Source organism: Mus musculus, chromosome 2, assembly GCF_000001635.26.
Source record: "Mus musculus strain C57BL/6J chromosome 2, GRCm38.p6 C57BL/6J".
Lineage (NCBI taxonomy): Eukaryota > Metazoa > Chordata > Mammalia > Rodentia > Muridae > Mus > Mus musculus.
Genome location: NC_000068.7, coordinates 62,188,458 through 62,202,721, shown reverse-complemented (window position 1 = coordinate 62,202,721; position 14,264 = coordinate 62,188,458). Strand labels below are relative to the sequence as shown.

The 14,264-nt window shown below is 37.7% G+C and overlaps 1 protein-coding gene across 16 annotated transcripts in view; it reads right to left on the bottom strand.

The window, feature by feature from the left end:
* Positions 1-14,264, bottom strand: part of Slc4a10 (solute carrier family 4, sodium bicarbonate cotransporter-like, member 10) — a 280,272-nt gene that overhangs the window by 124,022 nt on the left and 141,986 nt on the right. For all 16 annotated transcript variants that reach the window (XM_030252258.1, NM_001242380.1, NM_001242378.1 and 13 more), the window contains exon 3: positions 11,836-11,982. Coding sequence is in view for 15 of the 16 variants with exons in the window: in NM_001242380.1 (NP_001229309.1) it covers positions 11,836-11,982 (147 nt within the window). In the remaining variant the exon portion in view is untranslated. The remainder of the gene's footprint in view (positions 1-11,835; positions 11,983-14,264) is intronic.

Sequence of the window (14,264 nt, the reverse complement as noted above, 5' to 3'; positions counted from 1 at the left end):
GTACTTGAAGTTCTAGCTAGAGCAATTACACAACAAAAGGAGGACAAAGAGATACAAATTGGAAAGAAAGAATGAAAATATCACTATTTGCAGATGATAATGATAGTATCATCTATTAGTAGTACTTAAGTATGACCCCTAAAATTCTACCAGAGAACTCCTAAAGCAGATGAACAACTTCAGCAAAGTGGCTGGATTTAATAATAAAATTAACTCAAACAAATCAGAGGCCTTCCTCTAATCAAAGGATAAACAGGCTGAGAAAGAAATTATGGAAACAACATCTTTCACAATAGTCACAAATAATATAAGATATCCTGGTGTGATTCTAAGCAACTGAAATGTCTGTATAACAAGCACTTCAAGTCTCTGAAGTAAGAATTAGAAGATCACAGAAGATGGAAAGATCTCCCATGCTCATGGATTGGCAAGATTAATATAGTAAAAATGGCCATCTTCTGGAAAGCAACCTACAGATTCAATGCAATCTCTATCAAAATTCCAACTCAATTCTTCACAGAGTTAGAAAGGGCAATTTGCAAATTTATCTGGAATATTAAAAAAACCTAGGATAGCAAAAACTATTCTCAACAATAAAAGAACCCCTGGTGGAATCATCATCCCTGACCTCAAACTGTATTACAGAGCACTAGTGATTTAAACTTTTATGTTATTGGTACAGAGACAGGCAAGAAGATCAATGGAATAGAACTGAAGACCCAGAAATGAGCCCACATATAATCACTTGATCTTTAACAAAGAAGCTAAAACCATCGAGTGGAAAAAAAGACAGCATTTTCAGCAATTGGTGCTGGTCCAGCTGGGGGTCAGCATGTATAAGAATGCGAATTGATCCATTCTTATCTCCTTGTACAAAGCTCAAGTCAAAGTGAATCAAGGAGCTCCACATAAAACCAGAGACACTGAAACATATAGAGGAGAAAGTGGGGAAGAGCCTGGAACATATAGCCACAGGGGAAATTTTCCTGAACAGAACACCAATGGCTTATGCTCTAAAATCAAGAATTGAGAAATGGGACCTCATAAAATTGCAAAGCTTCTTTAAGGCAAAAGAGACTGTCAATGGGACAAAACAGCAACCAACAGATTGGGAAAAGATCTTTACTGATAGTGGGTTACTATCCAACATACACAAAGAGCTCAAGAAGTTAGACTTCAGAGAATCTAATAACCCTATTAAAAATTGGGGTACAAAGCTAAACATAGAATTTTCAACTGAGGAATATTGAATGGCAGAGAAGCACCTAAAGAAATGTTCAACATCCTTAGTCATCAGGGAAATGCAAATCAAAACGACCCTGAGATTCCACCTCACACTAGTCAGAATGGCTAAAATCAAAAACTCAAGTGACAGCAGATGCTGGTGAGGATGTGGAGAAAGAGGAACACTCCTCCATTGTTGGTGGGAAAGGGGACAACATTTGAAATGTAAATAAAGAAAATATCAAAAAAAAGATAGAATAAGACTATATTCAAAAACAGAATCCATCTTTCTGCTGCATCCATCAAACACACTTCACTATCAAGGAAGAATAAAAGTACGGAGAAAGATGTTGTAAGCAAATGGATCCAAGAAACAAGCAGGTGAGGCCATTCTAATATGTGATTAAATAGACCTCAAGCCAAGACTATTCAGAACTCATCAAGAAGGACACTGTACACTTATTTTTTTAAAATCTACAAAGAGGAATAATGCAATTCTAATCTTTATAAACCAAACACAATGGCACCAAAATTTATAAATTTATAAATTATAAAACAAAAAACAACAACAACAAAAAAAAGAAACAAAACAACAAAACCCACTCCCATGGCTAAACTCACATGCTGACTCTCACATTGTGATATGGGGTTACTTCCATAGCCTGAAGATCATCCAGACAAAAACTAAAAAGAGAACTGCTATAGTTAAATATCTCTATCATAAATTAACTCCAGACATCTAGTTCATCCAAACACACAAAATATACATTCTTTTATGCAGTTATTGGAACGCTCTCCAAAATTGACCACATTCTTCGGCACAAAGTAAGTCAATTATGAAATAACATGGTCCATCCTACTTGACCACCAAGGATTAAGAGTTGGATATTGAGACTCTAGCCCCGGGCTACCTTGCCAGCAGAGTCTTGCCCAACACCCGCAAGGGTCCACACGGGACTCCCCACGGGACCCTAAGACCTCTGGTGAGTGGATCACAGTGCCTGCCCCAATCCAATCGCTTGGAACTCGAGACTGCGGTACATAGGGAAGCAGGCTACCCGGGCCTGATCTGGGGCACAAGTCCCTTCCGCTCGACTCGTGACTCGAGCCCCGGGCTACCTTGACAGCAGAGTCTTGCCCAACACCCGCAAGGGTCCACACAGGACTCCCCACGGGACCCTAAGACCTCTGGTGAGTGGATCACAGTGCCTGCCCCAATCCAATCGCTTGGAACTCGAGACTGCGGTACATAGGGAAGCAGGCTACCCGGGCCTGATCTGGGGCACAAGTCCCTTCCGCTCGACTCGAGACTCGAGCCCCGGGCTACCTTGACAGCAGAGTCTTGCCCAACACCCGCAAGGGCCCACACGGGACTCCCCACGGGACCCTAAGACCTCTGGTGAGTGGAACACAGCGCCTACCCCAATCCAATCGCGTGGAACTTGAGACTGCGGTACATAGGGAAGCAGGCTACCCGGGCTTGATCTGGGGCACAAACCCCTTCCACTCCACTCGAGCCCCGGCTACCTTGCCAGCTGAGTCGCCTGACACCCGCAAGGGCCCACACTGGATTCCACACGTGATCCTAAGACCTCTAGTGAGTGGAACACAACTTCTGCCAGAAGTCTGGTTCGAACACCAGATATCTGGGTACCTGCCTTGCAAGAAGAGAGCTTGCCTGCAGAGAATACTCTGCCCACTGAAACTAAGGAGAGTGCTACCCTCCAGGTCTGCTCATAGAGGCTAACGGAGTCACCTGAAGAACAAGCTCTTAACAGTGACAACTAAAACAGCTAGCTTCAGAGATTACCAGATGGCGAAAGGCAAACGTAAGAATCCTACTAACAGAAATCAAGACCACTCACCATCATCAGAACGCAGCACTCCCACCCCACCTAGTCCTGGGCACCCCAACACAACCGAAAATCTAGACCCAGATTTAAAAACATTTCTCATGATGATGATAGAGGACATCAAGAAGGACTTTCATAAGTCACTTAAAGATTTACAGGAGAGCACTGCTAAAGAGTTACAGGCTCTTAAAGAAAAGCAGGAAAACACAGCCAAACAGGTGATGGAAATGAACAAAACCATACTAGAACTAAAAGGGGAAGTAGACACAATAAAGAAAACCCAAAGCGAGGCAACGCTGGAGATAGAAACCCTAGGAAAGAGATCTGGAACCATAGATGCGAGCATCAGCAACAGAATACAAGAAATGGAAGAGAGAATCTCAGGTGCAGAAGATTCCATAGAGAACATCGACACAACAGTCAAAGAAAATACAAAATGCAAAAGGATCCTAACTCAAAACATCCAGGTAATCCAGGACACAATGAGAAGACCAAACCTACGGATAATAGGAATTGATGAGAATGAAGATTTTCAACTTAAACGGCCAGCTAATATCTTCAACAAAATAATAGAAGAAAACTTCCCAAACATAAAAAAAGAGATGCCCATGATCATACAAGAAGCATACAGAACTCCAAATAGACTGGACCAGAAAAGAAATTCCTCCCGACACATAATAATCAGAACAACAAATGCACTAAATAAAGATAGAATATTAAAAGCAGTAAGGGAGAAAGGTCAAGTAACATATAAAGGAAGGCCTATCAGAATTACACCAGACTTTTCACCAGAGACTATGAAAGCCAGAAGAGCCTGGACAGATGTTATACAGACACTAAGAGAACACAAATGCCAGCCCAGGCTACTATACCCGGCCAAACTCTCAATTACCATAGATGGAGAAACCAAAGTATTCCACGACAAAACCAAGTTCACACAATATCTTTCCACGAATCCAGCCCTTCAAAGGATAATAACAGAAAAGAAGCAATACAAGGACGGAAATCACGCCCTAGAACAACCAAGAAAGTAATCATTCAACAAACCAAAAAGAAGACAGCCACAAGAACAGAATGCCAACTCTAACAACAAAAATAAAAGGGAGCAACAATTACTTTTCCTTAATATCTCTTAATATCAATGGACTCAATTCCCCAATAAAAAGACATAGACTAACAGACTGGCTACACAAACAGGACCCAACATTCTGCTGCTTACAGGAAACCCATCTCAGGGAAAAAGACAGACACTACCTCAGAGTGAAAGGCTGGAAAACAATTTTCCAAGCAAATGGTCTGAAGAAACAGGCTGGAGTAGCCATTCTAATATCGGATAAAATCGACTTCCAACCCAAAGTTATCAAAAAAGACAAGGAGGGACACTTCATACTCATCAAAGGTAAAATCCTCCAAGAGGAACTCTCAATTCTGAATATCTACGCTCCAAATGCAAGGGCAGCCACATTCATTAAAGACACTTTAGTAAAGCTCAAAGCATACATTGCACCTCACACAATAATAGTGGGAGACTTCAACACACCACTTTCTTCAAAGGACAGATCGTGGAAACAGAAACTAAACAGGGACACAGTGAAACTAACAGAAGTTATGAAACAAATGGACCTGACAGATATCTACAGAACATTTTATCCTAAAACAAAAGGATATACCTTCTTCTCAGCACCTCACGGGACCTTCTCCAAAATTGACCATATAATTGGTCACAAAACAGGCCTCAATAGATACAAAAATATTGAAATTGTCCCATGTATCCTATCAGACCACCATGGCCTAAGACTGATCTTCAATAACAACATAAATAATGGAAAGCCAACATTCACGTGGAAACTGAATAACACTCTTCTCAATGATACCTTGGTCAAGGAAGGAATAAAGAAAGAAATTAAAGACTTTTTAGAGTTTAATGAAAATGAAGCCACAACGTACCCAAACCTATGGGACACAATGAAAGCATTTCTAAGAGGGAAACTCATAGCGCTGAGTGCCTCCAAGAAGAAACGGGAGACAGCACATACTAGCAGCTTGACAACACATCTAAAAGCCCTAGAAAAAAAGGAAGCAAATTCACCCAAGAGGAGTAGACGGCAGGAAATAATCAAACTCAGGGGTGAAATCAACCAAGTGGAAACAAGAAGAACTATTCAAAGAATTAACCAAACGAGGAGTTGGTTCTTTGAGAAAATCAACAAGATAGATAAACCCTTAGCTAGACTCACTAAAGGGCACAGGGACAAAATCCTAATTAACAAAATCAGAAATGAAAAGGGAGACATAACAACAGATCCTGAAGAAATCCAAAACACCATCAGATCCTTCTACAAAAGGCTATACTCAACAAAACTGGAAAACCTGGACGAAATGGACAAATTTCTGGACAGATACCAGGTACCAAAGTTGAATCATGATCAAGTTGACCATCTAAACAGTCCCATATCACCTAAAGAAATAGAAGCAGTTATAAATAGTCTCCCAGCCAAAAATAGCCCAGGACCAGACGGGTTTAGTGCAGAGTTCTATCAGACCTTCAAAGAAGATCTAATTCCAATTCTGCACAAACTATTTCACAAAATAGAAGTAGAAGGTACTCTACCCAACTCATTTTATGAAGCCACTATTACTCTGATACCTAAACCACAGAAAGATCCAACAAAGACAGAGAACTTCAGACCAATTTCTCTTATGAATATCGATGCAAAAATCCTCAATAAAATTCTCACTAACCGAATCCAAGAACACATTAAAGCAATCATCCATCCTGACCAAGTAGGTTTTATTCCAGGGATGCAGGGATGGTTTAATATACGAAAATCCATCAATGTAATCTATTATATAAACAAACTCAAAGACAAAAACCACATGATCATCTCGTTAGATGCAGAAAAAGCATTTGACAAGATCCAACACCCATTCATGATAAAAGTTTTGGAAAGATCAGGAATTCAAGGCCCATACCTAAACATGATAAAAGCAATCTACAGCAAACCAGTAGCCAACATCAAAGTAAATGGAGAGAAGCTGGAAGCAATCCCACTAAAATCAGGGACTAGACAAGGCTGCCCACTTTCTCCCTACCTTTTCAACATAGTACTTGAAGTATTAGCCAGAGCAATTCGACAACAAAAGGAGATCAAGGGGATACAAATTGGAAAAGAGGAAGTCAAAATATCACTTTTTGCAGATGATATGATAGTATATATAAGTGACCCTAAAAATTCTACCAGAGAACTCCTAAACCTGATAAACAGCTTCGGTGAAGTAGCTGGATATAAAATAAACTCAAACAAGTCAATGGCCTTTCTCTATACAAAGAATAAACAGGCTGAGAAAGAAATTAGGGAAACAACACCCTTCTCAATAGTCACAAATAATATAAAATATCTTGGCGTGACTCTAACTAAGGAGGTGAAAGATCTGTATGATAAAAACTTCAAATCTCTGAAGAAAGAAATTAAAGAAGATCTCAGAAGATGGAAAGATCTCCCATGCTCATGGATTGGCAGGATCAACATTGTAAAAATGGCTATCTTGCCAAAAGCAATCTACAGATTCAATGCAATCCCCATCAAAATTCCAACTCAATTCTTCAACGAATTGGAAGGAGCAATTTGCAAATTTGTCTGGAATAACAAAAAACCTAGGAGAGCAAAAAGTCTTCTCAAGGATAAAAGAACTTCTGGCGGAATCACCATGCCAGACCTAAAGCTTTACTACAGAGCAATTGTGATAAAAACTGCATGGTACTGGTATAGAGACAGACAAGCAGACCAATGGAATAGAATTGAAGATCCAGAAATGAACCCACACACCTATGGTCACTTGATCTTCGACAAGGGAGCTAAAACCATCCAGTGGAAGAAAGACAGCATTTTCAACAATTGGTGCTGGCACAACTGGTTGTTATCGTGTAGAAGAATGCGAATCGATCCATACTTATCTCCTTGTACTAAGGTCAAATCTAAGTGGATCAAGGAACTTCACATAAAACCAGAGACACTGAAACTTATAGAGGAGAAAGTGGGGAAAAGCCTTGAAGATATGGGCACAGGGGAAAAATTCCTGAACAGAAAAGCAATGGCTTGTGCTGTAAGATCGAGAATCGACAAATGGGACCTAATGAAACTCCAAAGTTTCTGCAAGGCAAAAGACACCGTCAATAAGACAAAAAGACCACCAACAGATTGGGAAAGGATCTTTACCTATCCTAAATCAGATAGGGGACTAATATCCAACATATATAAAGAACTCAAGAAGGTGGACTTCAGAAAATCAAATAACCCCATTAAAAAATGGGGCTCAGAACTGAACAAAGAATTCTCACCTGAGGAATACCGAATGGCAGAGAAGCACTTGAAAAAATGTTCAACATCCTTAATCATCAGGGAAATGCAAATCAAAACAACCCTGAGATTCCACCTCACACCAGTCAGAATGGCTAAGATCAAAAATTCAGGTGACAGCAGATGCTGGCGAGGATGTGGAGAAAGAGGAACACTCCTCCATTGTTGGTGGGAGTGCAGGCTTGTACAACCACTCTGGAAATCAGTCTGGCGGTTCCTCAGAAAACTGGACATAGTACTACCGGAGGATCCAGCAATACCTCTCCTGGGCATATATCCAGAAGATGCCCCAACAGGTAAGAAGGACACATGCTCCACTATGTTCATAGCAGCCTTATTTATAATAGTCAGAAGCTGGAAAGAACCTAGATGCCCCTCAACAGAGGAATGGATACAGAAAATGTGGTACATCTACACAATGGAGTACTACTCAGCTATTAAAAAGAATGAATTTATGAAATTCCTATGCAAATGGATGGACCTGGAGGGCATCATCCTGAGTGATGTAACACATTCACAAAGAAACTCACACAATATGTATTCACTGATAAGTGGATATTAGCCCCAAACCTAGGATACCCAAGATGTAAGATATAATTTGCTAAACACATGAAACTCAAGGAGAATGAAGACTGAAGTGTGGACACTATGCCCCTCCTTAGATTTGGGAACAAAACACCCATGGAAGGAGTTACAGAGACGGAGTTTGGAGCTGAGATGAAAGGATGGACCATGTAGAGACTGCCATAGCCAGGGATCCACCCCATAATCAGCATCCAAACGCTGACACCATTGCATACACTAGCAAGATTTTATTGAAAGGACGCAGATGTAGCTGTCTCTTGTGAGACTATGCCGGGGCCCAGCAAACACAGAAGTGGATGCTCACAGTCAGCTAATGGATGGATCATAGGGCTCCCAATGGAGGAGCTAGAGAAAGTAGCCAAGGAGCTAAAGGGATCTGCAACCCTATAGATGGAACAACATTATGAGCTAACCAGTACCCCGGAGCTCTTGACTCTAGCTGCATATATATCAAAAGATGGCCTAGTCGGCCATCACTGGAAAGAGAGGCCCATTGGACTTGCAAACTTTATATGCCCCAGTACAGGGGAATACCAGGGCCAAAAAGGGGGAGTGGGTGGGCAGGGGAGTGGGGGTGGGTGGATATGGGGGACTTTTGGTATAGCATTGGAAATGTAAATGAGTTAAATACCTAATAAAAAATGGAAAAAAAAAGAGTTGGATATTAACAATAATAGAAACAACAGCAAAGCTGTTGAAATTGAACAACTCACAGCTGAATGAAATGAAGATCAAGACAGAAATAAAGATACAAGTTCATAGCACTAAATGTCTACATAAAAATTGGAGAGAGTTCATTAGAACTATAAGAATAACACCAAAAAAGAGAAATATTAAAAAAAAAAACAAAACAAGCAAGTAATAAAACTTGGGCTGGAGAGATGGCTCAGTGGTTAAGAGCACTGACTGTTCTTCCAGAGATCCTGAGTTCAATTCCCAGCAACCACATGGTGGCTCACAACCATCTGTAATATGATCTGACACCTTCTTTTTGTGTGTCTGAAGACAGCTACAGTGCACTCATATACATAAAATAAACAAATCTTTTTTAAAAAAGAAATAAAACTGACGAATAAATCAATGAAATAGAAGCAAACAGGACAAAACAAGGAAGAAACTAAATAATCAATGAAACAAAAGTTTGTTCTTCAAAAAACTCAACAGGATTGGCAAACTCTTAACCCCATTAACTAGAACATGGAGAAAGAAGATTCAAATTAATAAAATTAGCAATGAAAAGAAAAACACTACAATAAGATAATTAAAACTTTAGCTCTAACTGTTAGAAGATATTTGGAACATGAAAAACCAGCAAAGAAAATATATTTATAATGTACAAATATTCCACAAATCAGTAAGAAAAAATTAATTACAGAACATACATCTTTGATAGTCACTTCCTAGAGGAGGCTACCCAATGGGCACATGCAGTTTCCCAACTCCATTATCAAGAGCAAAGGAGAAATTAAAACAATGAGCTGTTACTCATATTTTCAGAATGTCTGATATTAAGATAACAGCATTATCAACTCTTAGTTAAAAAGATAAAATGAGATAAATTCTGAAGCCTTGTTTGTCAAAGTGTAAATATGTATATCAGTTTGGAAAAAGTATTTGGTATTATATGTCAAAGTTGAAAATACACACACTCGATGGTGGAGCAATGAGTAGTCTGATCCATGCACATAAAAGCACAAATGGGCACAGACAGACAGAAATAAAAGTATCCATAGACTTTACTGATAGTTGTACTTACACTCTAAATTTTTATCAACCGCATATAATATAAAATTAAAATAAATAATATATAGCAATATATATGTGTAATATTATGTAATATATTTGTATATTACATAATAGGGAAGATTATAAATCCTCCTGAAGAATCTCCTTTATATAAATTCAGTAACAGGAAAAGCACTCCATTTAAGATGACAGGTCATCAAGCCTTCGTAGAGGAATAAAAGTAGTGAACTCGCAAAGGCAGAGGGAATTTTGAAGTCAAGTCAGATAGATGGTTGTTAAGCAGCTAAACCTAGAAAAGTCCTCTATCTAATTCCAAGGTCATGTTAATATATACCATATTTTTGTGGCCCATATTTTAAATAACTGACTAATAGAGTCATATTTTCATATGTATTTCTATTGCTTATAGTTTAGCCAGTAGTAACTAACACAATCATTGTCATATTTCTTGTAACATTCTTTTAGAGGCTGAAGGGAAAAAATCTTTTTTTTTTAATTTCTCTCATTATCATTCATTTTTTTAAACTATGAGTTCATGCTTGAAACTGGTCATTCTATAGTACTCATTACTATTCCCATTTGAAAATAAAATTTTAAATTCAAGGAAATTAGGAAAGGATGACAGTAAAAATAGCAAGACACAAAACTGGTCAGTTTCCATTTACTGCGGTAGAGAGGAGGGTTAAATGCGATCACAGCTTCAGGAGAGCTACTGCATTTGCTGATTACAGTGACAGATGAAAGGGGAAACTGCTAGCCGGTAAACTGCTCGTTGAGCAAGAATGGAGACCTAAATTCAGATGCCTAGCAGCTACATAAATTCCAGGCCTGGCAGCACATGTCCAGCACAACCTAGCACTTAGGAAAGAAGAGAAAGGAGGCTCCCTGGTGCTTGCTAGCCAGCCAGTCTACTGACACAGGGAAGTTCCCTAAGAGGCCCTGACTATAAACAGATAAAGACAAAGAAATAGAGAAACAAATAAATAAATGTGATATCTAACTGAGTAAAGTATCTGATGTCAACTTCTGACCCCTACATGTTTGCACACACACATATGTATATCTATCTGTATCTATATACATACAAACATACACATGAGTCCATACATATACATACCTAAAAATTAAAATAATTAATGTTATACCATTTGTTTTTATAAAAGATTGTATATAGACAAATATCCTCACTGCCACCACTATACAACATAACTAAAACTCACTAAGAAATCACATTCCAACTACTGGCTCTGACGAACTGAAGCCAGATATCACTTCCTTGTGACATAAACATAATCACCTTTAGGTTTATATATAAGCCTTTTCCTTTTAAAAGTTAGGTTCTTAAAACTCATGTCATATAACATGTAGCATCACGTCTGATAGTATGGAGCATATAATAGGGTGAGAAAATTCTTAAGAATACTAAACCTCAAATGCTTCTCCAAAGACATTGTTAAATTAATGACTGACCGAGATTTTAGCTCAAATTTTTCCAGGTTTCTCTGACCCATACCGCACTTTAATGACCTGAAATACCCATATTCCCAGCAGACAAACCTCCTGCTCCTTAGAATTTTTCTCTGTTTATTCTACATGTCTTTGGAAACTAAATTCTGAAAAGTTTTGAGGCACTTGCAGTAATGTCTTACAATATGTTCTTTGGACTTCTTCCAAGTAAAAAAATTATTTAAGTCATTGGAATATTTCTTTGACAGTTTCTTTCAGCATAGAAATACTGCATATCTTCACTATATAAAATATCAAATCTCAAATTGAGTGTGATGTTGTTTAGAAAATGATTTAAAATTCAGCATGTGATTGGGTATTTAATTTGGCCCACTGTAGAATAAGATTAAAAGTAAAGGATTGGTTCTACTAAAGAAACAGACAAAAGTGATGTTCATGAAGTCACATTGCTTAGAGATTGTCCAGGAACCAATGTGGTCCCCAGTGATGCATACCTTAGGTTTACATATCAGTAAAGATGCTCAAAGAGTGTGGAAGGAAGGAAGAATGTGGCTGATGCATTGAGGGAATAATCTATTACAAACACAGAGAACAATGCTTACCAAAAGAAGGGGACTCTCTTCCATCCTCCAGTCCCGAATCTCTCTCTCTGTCCCTCTTTCTGTGCTTATGACCACGATGCCTGTGACGACGATGGCTTTTTCTTCCACCCAGGGGCACATGAACTCCAATAAATAATGTCCGATGACCTTCATTGCAAAATAAATGAACAAAATCTCTCATTTAGTCCAGAACACAGAAGATGATGGCTTACATGTTAAAAGAATCACAGTGTAATTCAACCCAGTAAATTGGTTTTGAGTGTTTATGGTAAATAAGGCTTGGTATTCTATGTCATAGTTTTAAAAATATACTTAGCTAAATGCACCAGAGATGTAAAATCAAATATTATTAATGTTAATTATTTTGTTGTATTTTTGCAACTATCTTTATTATTTACTCTTAATTTCTGTTATCATCCATCATATTATAATTACAATTATGCTCTTAATTAATAAAATCTGCATTCTCCCTACACATAATAGATTTATTTAACCAATTCTTTACTACTATTTATAATAAAAAGATTACAGTGAAGTCCCTACTCATGGCAAAATTGTTTTTTGTTTGCTTTTTGTCATTTTCTCTTTTTGTGCTTTATTTCACTCATATTATTGTCCCTGTTGATTAGTCTTTTATTTACTCATGAAAAGTTGGGCATGTCATTGTTTATTCTTGACATGCACACACACACACACACACACACACACACACACACACACACACACACACACGCTACAGGTTCTAAGATACATACTTTGATGTCAGACTTCTCTCTTGAACCGCCAATCTACATGTCTTATCTACCAGACATATTCACCTAAAGAACCTTCAGAGAGCCTTGCTAATTTCAAGAAGTTTATGAAAGTCATTATTTTCTTTTGCTTCAATTATGTACTAACTATCATCTATATTACTGAATATACCATGTAATCTTTCATCTCTTGCTGCCCTCAGTATCCCAACTGCTATTACTGTCTTGGTTTGGACTTTTATCAACTTTCCTCAAGATTATTGGAACACCTCTATGTTTACATTTAGGTTTAAAGACCATCTTAAGGTAATTTTATAGAAAGATTAAGTTCTCATTCTAGATGACATTGTAAATAACCATTGTATCTATACTCTAACCTCAATACCCTAAAGATCTATAATTTACTTTGAATATCAAATTAATTCATTGTATTTTACCTAAATGTTTTAATGCTTATGTACAAAGAAAAACTTGCACAAATATCTATAGTAACTTCATTCATAGCTATACATGTCATTTAATAGGAATAAAGAAATGTATTTTTTAGAAAATAAAGTACAAGCAATTAAGATGATATTTGATAAGCAAGTAAAGTACAGCTTTTAAAATGTAGATTATATGATTCCCATAGGAAAATATTAATATTTTAGCACAAAAAATTTTCACAAATGTCAAACAGTACATATGCCATAGTACCAACACCTGGGGCCATTTGTCTCCTCCCAAACTTGACATATTAAACATACAGCCCTAATTTTAACTATTTAGGGAGCTGGGCATTCCATACATGGAGGCAATTTAACTTAAATAATGCTATAAAGTAACCCAGATTTGATTAGTATTATGAAAAGAATAGACATTAAGAACTCTGTCAATCATCTGGTTAGATGCTGAGTAAGCATTTGACAAAATCCAACACTCCTCCATGACAAAAATCATGGAAATATTAGGAATTCAAGGCCCATACCTAAACATAATAAAAGCAATATACAGCAAACCAATAGCCAACATCAAACTAAGTAAAGAGAAACTCAAAGCAACCCCACTAAAATCAGGGACTAGACAAGGCTGCCCACTTTCTCCCTACCTATTCAATATAGTACTTGAACTTCTAGCCAGAGCAATTCGACAACAAAAGGACATCAAGGGGATACAAATTGGAAAGGAAGAAGTCAAAATATCACTATTTGCAGATAATATGATAGTATATATAAGTGACCCCAAAAATTCCACCAGGGAATTCCTAAACCTGATAAACAGCTTCAGCACAGTAGCTGGATATAAAATTAACTCAAACAAATCAATGGCCTTTCTGTATACAAAGGATAAACAGGATAAGAAAGAAATTAGGGAAACAACACCCTTCTCAATAGTCACAAATAAAATAAAATACCTTGGCGTGACTCTAACAAAGGAAGTGAAATATCTGTATTATAAGAACTTCAAGTCTCTGTATAAAGAAATTGAAGATCCCAGAAGATGGAAAGATCTCCCATGCTCATGGATTGGCAGGATTAGTATAGTAAAAATGACCATTCTGGAAAAAGCAATTTACAGATTCAATGCAATCCCCATCAAAATTCCAACTCAATTCTTCACTGAGTTAGAAAGGGCAATTTGCAAATTCACCTGTAATAACAAAAAACCTAGGATAGTAAAAACTCTTCTCAACAATAA